Source organism: Cygnus atratus, chromosome 5 (genome assembly GCF_013377495.2).
Source record: "Cygnus atratus isolate AKBS03 ecotype Queensland, Australia chromosome 5, CAtr_DNAZoo_HiC_assembly, whole genome shotgun sequence".
Lineage (NCBI taxonomy): Eukaryota > Metazoa > Chordata > Aves > Anseriformes > Anatidae > Cygnus > Cygnus atratus.
The window spans coordinates 51,109,313-51,125,680 of NC_066366.1; the positions used below are offsets into that span (position 1 = coordinate 51,109,313).

At 34.0% G+C, this 16,368-nt stretch overlaps 1 protein-coding gene across 2 annotated transcripts in view; it reads left to right on the top strand.

The window, feature by feature from the left end:
- The window catches only part of PAPOLA (poly(A) polymerase alpha), a 43,169-nt gene that overhangs the window by 17,373 nt on the left and 9,428 nt on the right, over positions 1–16,368 (top strand). For both annotated transcript variants that reach the window (XM_035539462.2, XM_035539464.2), the window contains exons 8-18: positions 120–209; positions 305–443; positions 1,635–1,707; positions 3,143–3,263; positions 4,171–4,255; positions 8,950–9,003; positions 9,717–9,836; positions 11,464–11,573; positions 12,959–13,080; positions 14,760–14,902; positions 16,250–16,350. In XM_035539462.2, coding sequence (XP_035395355.1) covers positions 120–209; positions 305–443; positions 1,635–1,707; positions 3,143–3,263; positions 4,171–4,255; positions 8,950–9,003; positions 9,717–9,836; positions 11,464–11,573; positions 12,959–13,080; positions 14,760–14,902; positions 16,250–16,350 — 1,158 coding nt within the window. The remainder of the gene's footprint in view (positions 1–119; positions 210–304; positions 444–1,634; positions 1,708–3,142; positions 3,264–4,170; positions 4,256–8,949; positions 9,004–9,716; positions 9,837–11,463; positions 11,574–12,958; positions 13,081–14,759; positions 14,903–16,249; positions 16,351–16,368) is intronic.

Below are 16,368 nucleotides of genomic sequence, written 5' to 3' on the forward strand. Positions count from 1 at the left end.
ACCAAATAAGAAAGCTTCCAGTATGCTGATCTAAAGTTTGATAGCTTTGAAGGTGGGAGAGGATAAACCAGCAAAAAACCCTTGAGACAGCCAATGTGACAGATTCTTTCTTTTGGCAGGTTGCCGGGTAACCGATGAAATTCTGCATCTAGTACCAAACATTGACAACTTCAGGTTAACACTGAGAGCTATCAAACTGTGGGCAAAACGTAAGCAGTTTTATTCCAAAATTTGCGAAGTTTTCATTTACTCTTATGGTTGCTGATAACTCTCTCCTTTTGTCTCTTTCCTTCTTGATTCACAGGCCACAACATCTATTCCAATATACTAGGTTTCCTTGGCGGTGTTTCCTGGGCTATGCTAGTAGCAAGAACTTGCCAGCTTTATCCAAATGCAATAGCATCAACTCTTGTACATAAATTTTTCTTGGTATTTTCTAAATGGTATGTTTTTTTAAATTTAGATTCCACTAAAATAAAATTGTTTTGTAGACACTAAATTTTAGTCCTGTTTTTATGGTACCTTTTTCAGCTGTTACCAGATTAAGTTGATAGTTATAAGCGTTGTTCTTGCTGCCAGAAAGTTGCTAGTTTGGGTTTTTCAATAAAAGTCATCCAACATGTCTTGTTCTTAAAGTATCCAAAACAAAAATTCTTAGTTTTAAATTATTTTTTTAATTATTTGTTGTGACACAACATTGCTCTCCCAGATAAGATCCTTATATAGTTCTAAATAAGAACAGGCACCCAAAAATACGTAGTCTTTTAACGTTCACATACTGGAATGCTGGAGAAAGGAGGTGTATCAGCAGCCGGTTTAGGCATGTATTCCTCATGAGACTTCACGAGACATGGATAGATTTTTAGAATCATTGTACCACGTCATGGCTTTATTTCAAGTACAGTGTTTTTTTCTTTTTACTGTGAAGATAATTTCCGCAGTTTCACTATTTAGGATTCATAGGTTTTATAGCCTTTTTGAGAGTCCTAGCATTGAGTAATAACCTTGCCATGCTAAGCTGATGTAGAGAAACTGGTTACATTGGAAGCATTAATGTACTAATACCAACAGATGAATTGACTTCTGCTCTTCATAAGAAAGGTGGCTTAATTCATGGCAGTAGAGAACAAAAGTATTACCTTTTTTGTTGGTTTTAGTGTTTCATTCAGCATGGTTTATTTTTTTCCCAATCTGGATTGGAAATTGCTTTCCTATTTTATTCTGAACTCTTTGTAATGTTTCTAAAACACTGTGATCATGCTAGCTCTTCTTGTAGTTTGTACATGAAATGGCTTGCATGAAAATGGACCCAGTGTCAGTCTTTGTGGAATTTCTTTAGGTGTCCTATAGGAATTTATAGGAGCTGATGTTAGTTACCTAAGCCACTGATTGCAAAGCTCCACGACAAAAGAAAATTCATTGCTCTGATGCCCTAGAGAAGCTAACTACAGCTGTGTTGTACTTCAGCACTACAGGTTATTTAAAGAACTATAGTTAGACCAGCTTAGTCTTGAGGAAATGATGCTTTACCTTGAGAACAGAGTTAAGAAGGGTCACATTCAAAAAATATTGTTGTTTGAACATACATGGTTGTATCCAGTAGTCTTATTCAGTGCTACAATCTTTTTGAACAGGGAATGGCCAAATCCAGTGCTATTGAAACAGCCAGAAGAATGCAATCTTAATTTGCCTGTATGGGACCCAAGGGTTAGTGTATTATTTTTTCCCCTATAAGTCACATGTACAGTAAATTCAGTTGCTTAAAGAATACTAGGTGAACTTCATTTTAGTTTATTAATATTTTGGTATTATGTCATCTTTGTAGTAACCTCTAATTCTCCTGAGTGTGGAAAAAAGCTTAATTTTGTAAACTGACCACTTGAAGCACACTTGCTGAACAGTGTACTTTTTAATTCAACTTCTTCAATAGGTGATCTTAAGTATTCAGCGTAACTAGATACATGCCTTACAGCAATGCATTTTTAAAAAGTTGCTTATCTTAAAGCCGTTTGCTGTCATAGTTAAAACGTATTACTTTTGCAAGTATACTGAATTAACTTAAGTGCAACAGTCACAGTTGGATAGGTTCACTTCTACGTAATTACTGTAATGCCTTTTTCATCTTGGACCCAAGAAGATGGTAACTTGAAGTCTTCAGCTGTTTTTTATGCTATTTATAATATTCATCTCTATCATTATAGCACCTATATTAAGGACATTGTATATTAATATCCTTCAGGTAGTCAAAGAAATATCTTGCTACAGACATACAGTTCATATTTTGACGTTTCAGTTGGGCAATAGTGTGGAGGTATTTAGTGCTGTTTTACCAATTTTGCAATAATTGGTGTTCAACTTATCTTTTTGGGGGAAATAGTGTAAGCACCAGAGGTTGAGTTGCGTATGATCTTTAGTCCTTTCCATCTTGTTTTTCTGGTTGAGAGAAGTCCACATTTAAATAATGTGAGACAAAGATGAAAAACTGTTCCTAAGTCGAACTGTTATTGCTGGGTTTGAGGTCAGTGTGTGATGTTACAGAACTGTCTGTATAGTTAAAGTGGGACAAGTCATCAATGGGGCTTCATCTTTAATTTGCCATCTACAAGATTACTACCCTAACACTACTTTAAATGTATTTTATGTGTGTGTTGTCCCCCCTTTTTTTTTTGTTTCCCATGTGCTGTTTAATAAAATATATTAATGCAAGCGTTGCTTCTCTCAGGATGCCTAGAGCCTCTCTTTTTAGGCTGGCTCTTTATTTTCCATAGTCTTAAAGAAATAAAGTATAGAATATTTTTCACAAAGTCTGAAGAGAGTCATTCCTCTGAAGGTGCTCGTGTGGTAATGTGGTTTCCATGTTTTGACATGATCACAAGCTAGTTTCTACTAAAGAGAGAGAAGTGGTTCTGTTCAGTTCGTATTTCTTGACTTGATGTGCTGACAGCTTATGGTCCTCCCACATCACCTGTGTGAAAGCATTGTCCTTGTATTCTAAGCTTTCTCTGAACTATCTGTAAATTTGCTTGGTCTACAAATTAAGGTCTCTTAGAACTTAAGACTCAATTTTAGCAAAGGGAGAAATCCAAATTTGTTAACTCATGTGTATGCTTGAAGAAAACTGATTGGCTGTTGTTATATGTAGGTAAACCCCAGTGATAGGTACCATCTTATGCCTATAATTACACCAGCATACCCACAGCAGAACTCTACCTACAATGTGTCCGTTTCCACACGGATGGTCATGGTTGAGGAATTTAAACAAGGTAAGTATTATCTTATGCTCTCTATATAAATATATTCAAAAAGATTTAAAACAGTTCCATTGTGAGTATGCTTGGGGGTGGGGGAGGAAGGATATTTAATAACCTCTTAACATGAGAATTCTTTTTGAGAGAGGCAGAATTTAGTCTGTTATGCCGACGTGGCTTAAAGTTCTAAATTCTGTGGAGGGACTTCTACAGATCTATCTTTCACTTTTAGAAACTGAGGGTACTTAATTAGTGCCTTGTGCTCTGAAACTCATAATTACAGTCCAATGTCTTTTGTTTTTTAGGTTTATTTTAGTGGCTTTAGGTTGTGTCCTGCCACATAAAAGATAAATGTAATAATCCCACTTAATGGCAGTTAATAGTCTTAATATAAGACAATATACTTGCTCAGAATTGCCTAGTTTATTTTAGTAATCTACTTGGATAATTATAGTAGATAAAAGACAATGTAGTCAAAGCAAGGAGTAGACTTGATGCAGAGGGTGACTCCCAGTAGCTCTTGCAGACAGTGCAGTGGCTCGTCTTCTCATTGGTTCTTTGCCCTACTGTTGTGCAACACTTGTGCAAGAGTTTATTCAAGTACTGTAAGGAAAAAATCACAACCTTCTTTGGACTGAGACACGTAAGATTAAATTGAGCTGTGTACGCTACAAAGGAAAAATGTCTGTACTCATCAGTCTGATCAGTTAATATTACATTTCTGAATGTATTTTACAGAGTTAAAAAAAAAGATTTGTATAAATAACCACTTAAGATCCGATGAGAATATCAAGCTTATTGATAAATTAGTTTGAAGGGGGAAAATGATCTATAATAATATTTGCTAAGTTAATAAACTGTTTTTATCTGGGTATAAAACTGTGATTTTTAAAAAAAAATTAAATGTTTTTTTATAATTTAGGTCTTGCTATCACAGATGAAATTTTGCTGAGTAAGGCAGAGTGGTCCAAACTTTTTGAAGCTCCAAACTTCTTTCAAAAGTACAAGTATGTATTTTATGGCATGGCAGAATATTAAGTTTTATCAGTTACAATATCTAATGATGCTCTGTAGCACAGGATCTTAAATATACATACGAATGACTACCAAAAAGTGTTTTGTTAGACTATATAGAGGAGGGAGGAGTGAATGCACTATTCTTTCTATTATAAAATGACTAATTTAATCAAATAACTTTTCTGTCTTCAGTGTGTAATTCAGAAGCCTCTTAGTCCATGACCAGATATTTAGAATTTCACTAGTTAACTATAGGATTGGTATGCTACCAATAAAAACGAAGATATATCAGCTGGTTTGACTAGCAGAAGAGTTACTTAATGCTTTCAGTAAGTATTCTAAAAAAGGGTCTTGGCTCCCAGGAAACAAGATACTAAAAGAACTAATTCTGGAGGTCAATATGTAAAATGAATACATACTTGAAACTGTGTTTTCTTTTGTCAATACAGACAACAGTTCACTCTGATAATAAAAGATTTTTGCAATTGTGTTGACTAACTGCCAGATGTACTAGTTACTACTAGACTTTTTTCATTAAAGCTTAAGGCTTTTGGCTCATATTAATACACTTTCACATCTAGCTTCTCTAATTTTGTAATGTTTCTACAATAAGGGGAATACTGAAGTTCACAACACATTTTTAGGGTTTCTAGTAATATGCTTGTGGGGCAGAAGCTTGTTAAATGTATATTGACTTGCTGAAAGTTGTATTTTTATAATAAATTTGAATTATTAAAATATGGACTACATCTTCTTTGCCCTCAGTTGAAATTGGAGACCCATTTTTCTTGACTCAAGATCAAATATATTTTACAGTTGTTTCTGTGTTGGGTGGTTGGTTATGTACTAATCTAAAAAAATTGAAATATACAGTTCCCCCATTAAAAGAGACTGATGACCTTCATAATGTGTCTGTGTTTTGTTTCTATACTTTTTGCATGATAAAAGCTTTAAAACATTTGGATGGCTTTTATGTTGTACCCTGAAGGTTAAGTTTGAAAATGCTTAAAAGGGCACTGCAAAGTTATTTTTAGAAGTTAAAAATGGGCTGCAGACAACTCAGTTTCTGCTCAAGACACTGCTAGTATGTGTCCCTACTACATTTTTTAATTTCAAAACTAGGAAAAAATAGGAAAAATTTAATGTTATTTGACGTAATCTCCATTTTAGTATAGTTTCTTGTGTGTGCAAGCTGTTGCAGCCATTTTATCAGAGCAATAAAAGTTTCTTTTGCAATCATTGATTATTCAGGTTTTGTATGTTTTGCACAAAATATTTTTGCTTTTTTCCCCATTTTTCTTTTTTAAAACTGTGAATGGTATTAAGGAGCCTGCTTTAATTTGAATTACTCTTCCTGTTACATCATAGTAAGTTAATTTAAAGCATAGACTAATTAAAAAATAGTTACATGCGGTTGACAATGTGCATTAAATATGGCTTTATTGGTCAAATCTCCATCTGAAAGCTAGATGTTTTGTGTTTTTTTTCTGTCCCCCTTCACCTCTTTTCCTATTTAAATTGTAGATGTCATTGACTTGTTCCTGCTGAAATTCAAAGCAGTGTGTAGTGTTCTGCTGGATAAGAGAAGACCTCATCCTTGCTTTGACGTACCTTTTAAAAGCGTTTATTTCCTTAAAGCGTAGATTTAGTAGTCTCAATGGCAGTTAGTTGCTAAACATCTATGTTGACTGTAAATACTTTTGCTTTACTGGCCCTGCTTAAAATAAGCAAACTTGAAGGATGTGTGTGGCTAAAGAAGTCTGGAGGCTACTGCATACGTGCATGGAAGGAGACTATTGTAGATTAGGAAAACAGGAAAATCTTCTCATTTTTTTTTTAATGTCAACGATTATTTGGAGTTAGGAAGTTGTAATGTGCTATCTCCCCTTTATCTGGTTTTAAATTTGCAGATGGTGGTAGAACAATGACGTCATATACTTGCATTTTACAGGGAAACGACAGGAATGATTTCAGACATAAAATATTACTAATGAAAAGTTACAGGAGAATGAAACGATTAGAACTTAAAACCAAGAGGACAGTGTGGTGATAAGAGAAATGACATTCATTTAATGACCTCTAATCTATTGTTTCTCTGTTAAAAAGATATGTCCTTCTAAATAGATAAATATAAACATACCTTTTAAAAAGGTACTTGGAACACTTGCCTTGATAGGACTTAAATTATCCAGTGCTTTAGTGGAAGTGTAGATCCTGGGAAGCTTAATGCAGATAAACTTGAATAAACAAGATCATGTGTCCTCAGGCTTTTCAGAAAAGAGTATGACTTAAAAATATATATTTTTGTAGGTCCAGGTGTTTTATAAGACAATTACATAATATCTACATTGTTTTTTTCATAAAAACAATGCTAACAGGGAGATGGTGGGAGGGAAGAAGAAGCACCAGTTTCTTTTAAAAATGAATACTTTAAAATAATGCTATGTATATCGATATAATATTAAACACCATTGAGATGGAAGCTTAGCTTCAAAATTGTTTTTTCTTTATTGTGAAGTAATGGATACTTCTGTGTTAGATGTACTTTTTGTGATAAAATTGGAAATGAAGAATTAATAACTAATCTTGCCTTTGTAAAATTTACCAATGAGACCTTGAGCCCTTGTTTAATGCAAACCTTTATGGACCTCGAAGTATGTATTGAAAGTACAAGCTGCTTTAAAGTTGCCTTACTGGGAGTGGAAGTAGCAGATTTCCAGTGATTAATTCCCCCTCAGCACTGTTTAACAAATGTGTTTGCTGTGCTGGAGGTGGGAATTAAATATTCTTATTTTTCAGTTAAATATTACAGCCAGCATTACCTGAGTAAAAATAGCAAATAATTACTCTCATAATTAAGGCTTTTTTTTTTTTTAAGGAGCTCACCAGCTAGTTGAGACTTGGACACCAAATCCATGCGATGTTTTCTGAAGTTTTTTAGTAGTAGTATGTTTTTAAGAGCAGCTTTTGGTAATTACATGGAAAAATTAGGTCCTTCTAATACTTGCAGATCTGTCTGTTTCAGTTCGTATGTGGTTAAAAACAACAAAAAGCTTCAGTTGTCTTTTCCACTAAATGCATTCTGTAAGTGTGTGTGTTTGATGCAGGAATCTTACATGGATGACAGTTGCTTTTCTAGTGCTCCTTAAAAAGAAACTCATAGAAATGAGTAACTTGCACAAAATTTGAGAAAAGGCCACTATTCTAATTTCTTTTTAAAGTGTTTCTGCAACATTGCTGAATTCCAGTTGAATTGGCAGAATGTGTGTTTTCTCAGATTTAACATTCTGGGAAAAATCTGTTGCGTTTCTCTTACTTTTTTTAAAGCAATAATTCAGAGTTTTTAGGAATATGAATAATTGAGTTGTGGTATCTTAACAAGTAATTGAAAGGAGGATGTTTGCAGTAAAATAAAATGAAAAACTCCTTTAACGTTTTTATTTTAAGAGGTAAATACTGCCGAAATGCAAAAATAAATAGACAAACCATGCTATTTAAAAGAGGAAGAAGTCTCTTCAGATCTCTCCATTTGAATCCTCATAGTTCACTGACATTTGCTGACTGAGTTTAAAGGACTAGCATTTATAAAGGAGTAGCATTTATCAGTGTTTCTTCTCCCTTTTTACACCATATTCCGCCTATATGTATAAATATAGAAATGTGTAGTTACCAGTTTGGTCTTTTGATTTTGATCTACTGTTACGGTGTGAAGGCCTATAGCATCAGAGGACTCTTTGCACCATATTTTTTCACCAACACTGACTTTGCTTTACTTTATATGAGGTAAAAGTGCTATGGTATAATCATTTATGTTACTACTGACCTTTAAATCCTCCTCAGAAAATAACCTAATGGACCATATCAGTATAGTGAGTAAAGGCAAGTTGGTGATTTAGCTGGGAAGTCAACTTTAACATCCTAAACTTTGGAAAAAAAAAGTTATTGTAGACATGAAAGTTTTCTACCTGCCCCACAGTAATGAGCTCGATTTGAAAGATTTGTATTGAAGTTCACAGTAGTCATCTCCTTCCACCATCCCTTGGTTTCACCGATTTAAAATACTATTCTTGTTTTATATACTCTTTCTATGAAATTTACAGAGGGTATACACTGGTTATCCTGGAATATAATTGGGAGCTTAACAATTATCATTAGAGGAAAGTTTGTGAAGTTGCAGATAAGTATCTTTAGACAGCTCTGAAATGAGGATATTAAACTTGTAAACCACAGTCATAATTTTACTTCTGTCTTTGACAAATGAATATATGCTAACCACTCATCTAACTATTCAGAAATATTGTAAGACAACAGATTTATGTACAAATAATTGTGAACAATTCTTTTTACTTGAAAAGATTCAACAGTAGTAGATTAAATCCTTGTTCTCATTAGGTATTGAAGCTTCTGTACTGGTTTTTCAACTGGTTCTACGTTGCTAGCCTTTTATTAAGGTTACTGGTATTAAAGTGTAGTTTCAAGTGTCCCTAAAAGCTGAAATGTTTTGAGAACTGTTATTCATGTGCTTGGGAGCGTAGCCCCCTTCTCTACTTTTTATTACAGGGTATGTACTTAAACTAACAATCCATAGTTTGCAATATAAATGTATTGAGAAATTTAATAATAAAGCTTGAATGTCTAGTTTTAGAAGCATAAATAGAATAGCATATTGTCTTTATCTCCAAAGGCATTATATTGTACTTCTAGCAAGCGCACCGACAGAAAAACAGCGACTAGAATGGTGAGTATAATGCTTGCTATTTTAAAGCAACAACAAAAAACAACAACAAACAAACTGTCATACTTGGATTCAATTCTAGCCTATCTTTCAATGAAAATGTGCAACTTCACTGTTATAAAATTAAGTGAAGTTGGTATGTTTCTGAAAAACAATAAGATGAAGAACTAGGGAGTAAATTGGCTGAATTTTGCTTCTTTACAACACTGCCGGGTTCACTTTACAAATCCTATTTTCTTAAGCTTTATGCATTTTAGTTAACAGTGTGACTAGGTCTGTTTTCAATCTCTAGAAATAAGGTTTCTCAAATAAAAAATACCTTCTCCCATTTCTGCTCTTCTTTTTTATTAAAGAAGATTTAACATTGTCAGGTATTGGAAACTTCCTCATCTCTTAAATTCAACATCTAAAGCCAAAAGAATATTGGAGAAATACATGGGAGTTTCTTGCTGCCTGCCTGTTACTGATGTGTTATCCATCGCTATTTAACTCCATTTGTAAAAGCAGGCCATAGAGCTTCAGGGCTTTCTTAAGCCTGCTTTGCATTATTTTTATAACATGCTTACTTGGCTTATTGATTTGAATTAATCTGTCGTGTGTGTGCTAATTCATTTGTAGTCTCAAATACTTCAGTAAACAATGCTGAGGATTTTTGCCTAATATAAAGTTTCTGTTTCATATTAATGAGAACTTGCTAATAAATGACATTTATGCAGGGTGGGATTGGTGGAATCAAAAATCCGTATTCTAGTTGGAAACCTGGAGAAGAATGAATTCATTACACTGGCTCATGTGAATCCACAGTCATTCCCAGCACCCAAGGAGAATCCTGACAAGTAAGCAAAACTACTGTTTTCTCATGTAACGGTGAGGAACTTGCTTTGCTAAAATGACAATACATTAATCAATAAACTAACTTTTTTAGTCTTAAATGGTTTAATTTTTAGTGAGAGCATCTAACATCATAGAGTTGTAAGATGTTCTAAAGAACTCTTTGTAAAATCAGATTTTCTTTCTTCTGTATAAGAATGTTTCTAACCCAGAAAATAATTTTAAGGAAAGAATGTTATTTTTCTGATAACTGTATTAATTGCATAATTGCTAATAATACTAACTCCTTGTCAGCTACCACTACTTAGCTGCTGTTGTTTGAGCATCTGGTATCAGTTGGTATGACAGTTCTAATTACAAGGCAGTGCTGAGAATCGAGTAGAACATCAGGCACAGTAGAAGTGAGTCTTGAATAAGTAAATGTGATGTTATTAAATTTAGCAGTTTAGATGCATATCGTTTAAACTTGCTAATTGCTGATGCTAGATTTCTTATAGATTGGGAACAGTGGAGAGAATACCAAGCACTTCAAATTGCTTAGAATTGTATTTGTATTTCCACTTGTTTCCCCTTTAGCCCCAAAACCTGTGATCATTGTTATGAGTGGGAGAGGAGGGAGCAGCAGAACACTCCTTTTTAAGACTCTATTTTCTATCTAGTGTTGTAATTATCTTATAAGGACTTGTATTTTTTTTATGTGAAGTGTGAGAGTGGGGAAGTAGGGAATATCTGAAAAGCCTTCTTTACCATCTACAGTTTTTTTCCCAGAGATCAAATGCTTGAAATGACAGTATGCTGTTACCTTAAATAAATAAATAAATAAACAAAAACATAAGTTAAATTTGTTCCAAGTGAAAATCTGTAAAAGCAGATAGTAAATCTTCTGCACCATTTTAATGGGTAAATACAGTTAATAGCTGTATGCATAATCAGACTTAGTAGCTCTTATTTCAGAGGGCTTGGTATGTACAAGCCTTTTAGGAAAGGTTATTTTCCCAATATCAATAATTATATTTCTTCACCTGCCTTTCAAATTTGTTCATTAATTGTTTGGAAAGCGGGATAGTTCTGAAATTGACTTACAGGGAAAATACGTGTAGCTAAAACAAAATGTCTTCAGCTGTTCATTTTCTATGTATACTCTGTGAAGGTGAGCTGTCAAAGGGAAGTGCTTCTTACCTGAAAACTGCACTTTGCAGTCAGTTACAGCTGAGAAACTTGAAAGCTGAAGAGAAGTTTAGGTAGCAATATTGAAGTTGTTTAGTTGGGAAATACATAAGTATTTTGACTTCAGGATAAGGTACTGAAAAGCTGCTTTTCCTGTACAGTTGCAGTGGCTCGTTGTAACTCCTGTAAATGAGAGAATCAATCTGCAGAAGCACAATTAAATGAAATCATTTACTGATAATTTAATTCATTAAGTTTGGGAAATGGGTGTGTCTTATTTGTTACTTTTCTGCATTGCAAATGAAAAGGCAAGGTCATCAAGTTAATTTCTGTTTTTTGCCTTTTTATGTCTGGTTTCCCAGTGCTAGTGGAGCAAAAATATAAAATTAGCTGTTGAAGCAAATAACTGCGAGATTATTCAGTTATTCTGTCAGAACTATGAGTGTTTAATATAAAATTTTGCAGGGAAGAATACCGTACAATGTGGGTGATTGGGTTGGTGTTCAAGAAAACCGAAAATTCTGAAAATTTAAGCGTTGATCTTACTTACGACATTCAGTCTTTTACAGACACAGGTGAGTTCTTCATTCTAAATGTTTGGTTATTAAGCTTGTTTAATGCTGTTACTTGTTTTTGTTTCATAATCTAGTCTTTCAGTAGTAGAATTGTATCTAGACGTAGAAAAATTGATTAAAGTGAACAAAAATCTTTCAGATCTCACTAAAATGGTAAATTATATTGTGATCTTTGTTAAGCAGACAATTTGATATCATATGGAATCAACTGAACCTAACCTCATTTTGACAGTATGTATAGTTTGTGTTTTCATATTTGGTGAAACTGAATTTAACAGTGGGTTAAAACTGGTTATCTAGTAGACTCTAAGAGTAAAATGGCTTTTATTCCATGATATTTCATACTAGCTAGTTGGTTCCATAGGTTTTAGTTTTGTGTCTAACACTCAGTGCAAGAAATATTTTGACGAATTTTTGATGTTAACTTTTTTGATTCATGAAAATCACTTAAAATGTATGTAAGAAATTTGTAAGGCATTTGAAGGAGTGAATTGTTGACAACTAAAGAGTGTGACTCTGCAGAGCGTAACACTACCTTAGACAGATTTACCTCTTTAAACAAACTGCAGTTAAGATCCAAGTATTACATGTTTACAGAGTTAAAAGAGTAGGTTCAAGTACTACATAAATGCAAGCTATCATCTGGATTTCTGAGATTTGGTGAGACTGGAAGTGAGGAAACATGTAGTTGAGCATGTGCTTTACTCATGACTTACATTATCTTGACATAGTCCTGAAAAGCACTTTTTAAAGCATTTTCCTAATGTCAACCCAGTCATTTCCTGTTAAGTTTTCCAGCAGTTGATGGAAAGCGAAGAATATCCAGTGAAGAATATTTTGTAGTCCTCTTTACAAGCTGTTTAATGTGAGGTTTTTATATCCTGTCCACTGACATAACTTCTACTGGGTATAAACTCAGAATAGTCTGGATTGTGACAACTTTGTATTTTAAATTTCTTCCCTTAGTTGGGAAGGAAGGAAAAATGTTTTCAAGAGTAGACATAAATCAGATGTTTGCGTTGCATCTGATTTAACATAACCAAGATATCTTTAAGATCCATATACAGAAGAAAAGTAGGTTTCTATGAGGATGTCTTATTTGTAGTCCAGTTGAGATGAAATGAGGAATTGTCTTATGATCTGTCACTGTTAAAACTAGTTAAAAATACAGTTTAGAGAACCACGTTTGTCGTTTTTTTAAAGCAAGTCGTGTTATATTTGTGCTGACATAGTAGACAGTTCACTTTTTTGCTCCAGAACAAGGAAACAATATACCTGTTCCTGAGGGTGACAAATATTCTGTAACACAAACTGTTTCTTCCTGGGCAAATAAGTGGACTTTGCAAAATGCTTCAATACATATTGATATTATTCTAATTCTGCAGTTTATAGGCAAGCAATAAACAGCAAGATGTTTGAGATGGATATGAAGATTGCTGCAAGGCATGTGAAACGTAAGCAACTTCATCAACTGCTACCTAATCACGTGCTTCAGAAAAAGAAAAAGGTAAACTTGACTAATATAAGAACAGTGAAGAAAAAAAGCCATTGGGAAATGATTCCCAGCCTTTTAGATTTACTCATCAAAGAACTTAAGTCATGTTTTGAAAGCTTAGTTTTATAAGCAATGTGATCTTGTTGACTCTTAGCAGTATTACTGGATGCACTAAACGTTACACTAGATTTCCCAGAATGTCAACACTATGGATAGTATCTTTGGCTCTGTTTATTCACTTAAGATTGCTGGCTGAAATATTACCATCTTTTGTTGGCATTCCTAAACTAAACAGATTTAAAGTAGGTAATTATAAGGCTTTAAAGCTCTCTTGCCATTTTTCCATGCACGTCAGCTAGAGGAGGCATCTGTAACAATACCAATATAATTATCAATCAAGCAATTCCTGCTCTCAAGCTTTTTCCTCTACATTGTTATTACTCAGATGTTTCTGGAAGTCTCATAAATGAAAAATTGCAAGTCATCAAATAGAAGCAGAACAGAATGTTGAGCTTGATGCTGGTTTTTTTATATAAGTCTGTTGGTGTAACTGCTGTTGAATACTTCGAGGATAATTTGAAGGAAGGTATTCTTCAACCTGCAATTTGGCAATTTTTGATATTGTATGTTTTTTAAATTAAGAGTAAAAGATGTAAAAGACAGTTTTGACATCAGAAAATTGCCTATTGCCTAGCAAGGGTTTTCTGTCCCAATCTGCAGATTACCTCTGTGGCTATACAAGAGAAAGATGTAATTAATTTTTGAATTAAGTTGTGTTGGATATGTTTTTCCCTTTCAGTGGAGGAAGGGGGTAGAATATGGAATTTAACAATTTATTTTCAAGTCTCTGCTTCTTTATATCAGCTTAATCTAGAATAATACACGTTTATGTAATGGTTTTGCTCTTCACAAAACAATCTGCTTTAGGTATATCTGAATAACATGCTTTATTATTATAGCTGTTTAATATAAAACACTTTGTTTTAAAGAATAGGAAATGGGTAACAAACAAATTTGTACTTGGTTTCAGTCCATTTCAGGTTAGAAAACATTATGTTAATGCATCTGTTTAAGTAGTACATCATGAGAGGGTTTTTGTCCTCCACTGATGTTCAGCGCTGATCCTTCAACTGTCTGAAGTTTAAATCAGTCTCTAAATTCTTTGTATTCATTGTGTTCTTTCAAAAGTCTAATTTGTGGGGTACATCACATCAATTTTGAAGTTAGTGAAAGCAGCATCTGTAAGCCCAGAAGAAAAAGAAACTTGAAATAAAGCCAAAATTACAGTCACTAAATATAGTAACAGTTTATCTTCTGTTTTTGAACATCATTGGTTAGGTAGAATCTTTACCTGAATTGTGAACATGGAAAATGTAAATACTTATAGTGATGTGATGGAGGGTTATTTACATACAAAAGGATTTGAAAGCTGTCCATTTGTCTTGCATTTTTTAATGCTCCTTTTTTCAGGTTTCTTCTAAAAATGTACTTGCATAACTATGTTCAGTGCACATACAGATGCTTAATTCATGGTGTAAGTTCATCCCTGTTAAATCACCTCTCGTTTATTTTTTCTTCACAGAATTAATGGATAGTAAGTTGGCATAACTGAAATACTGTGTCATTTGAATCTCAGTTGATTTTTTAAGCATTTAGACTAACATAATTTTCTTTTGTCTTGTGGATGGCAGCATTCAACAGAAGGGGTCAGATTGACAGCTCTGAATGACAGCAGCCTAGACTTGTCTATGGATAGTGATAACAGCACGTCTGTGCCTTCACCTACTAGTGCTATGAAGACGAGTCCATTGAACAGTTCTGGAAGTTCTCAGGGGTAATGAAAGCTTTCAGTCTTGACTGTTTTTTTTTCCTGAATTTTATTAAAAGCGTAGCAAATACTGCATGCATGAGATACTGCTGTATGTCAAGGTGTAAATGTTCCAAATTGGAACTTTCAGGCATCTGTCTTTCCAGTTTGAACACTGGAGTAGGACATAATTTGTGGCATGGGGAGCATGGCGTTAGACTTCAGTTGGGGAGCAGTTACAAGGTTGGGTAAATGAGTTTAGAAAAGGTGAAATAAAAACTTGGGGGCAGTTTAGTAACAAGGTGGTGAGAAGTAGTGAGCATGAAATTGAGGTGTGATAATGAGGAAGATCTACTTGAGTTTTTGATCAAAATGTCAAACAGTAGTGAAGTACAGGCTTTCTGTCTAGGAAATGAGTAGTGCTACTTCTATTACTGATGGTATTAATGCAAATCAAGCTTAGGAACAAAATTTACCCTTGTATTTTTCAAAATGTGCGTTCTAATGTTTTTTAAACCAAAATTTTGTGTTTTAAGTCTTTTCCTATTAAACTTAGATTTGCACAACTAAATGGGATTCTGACTTTGAAAATTCTCAAGTTTGTCTACTTGATACGCAGAAGTTAATAACATTGATTTCCTACGGTTGTGCAGTATTAAGTGTGTATTACTGGATATTTTGAAGGGCAAAATACTTCAGTGGACTTGCTCCTTTTCGCAAGTGCTCTTTTAGCTGGTCTTTCTTGGTAAATGATTTTCAATACTTGATGCCATTGACCATGCTATTAGAGCAAGTCTATATAATTTCCAAGCACGATATAAGATATCATATTCAAAGTAAAACTTGCCACGTGTTGGTTTTTAAACACATACTGCTACCCTATTTCATGAAAAAGAAATAAAAATTACTTTATCATGTGTAATCCTGGGGCTTTGCTCAGGATGTCTACATTATAATCATAACTGAGTGTGTAGATTGAAAACAGGCTTTCTGTTCCAGTCCTTCTACATCTACATTGTTCTCGTTCCATCCTTTGGGGAAAATAATTGTAATATTTCCCCCTGTACCTCATCTGGTCAGACATTGCCTTAATTTTAGCATTTTTTGTTTTTAATGCAACTTCTTACTCGATTAAAAAGTTGTCTCGGAAGTGATTCCTATTAAATATCTGAAATAGTTTCTGTTGCTTAAGTTTGATACTAGGTTGACAACGCTCATTTCTGTCTTCATACTATGACATAGTTTTGTGTTGTGCTCTGTAATGTGCATAAAATTTTGTCAGCTATTGTTACTGGCCACACACATCGTGAAAAGTGGATGTCACCATAGGCCTGCTTTACTCATGTTCAGTGTTTTTGTTTTTTTCTCTTTTAGCAGAAGCAGTCCTGCGCCAGCTGTAACAGCAGCATCTGTGACCAACATACAGGCTTCTGAAGTCACTGTGCCACAAACAAATTCCAGTGAAAGCTCAGGGGGTAAGGCAAATGGCATAG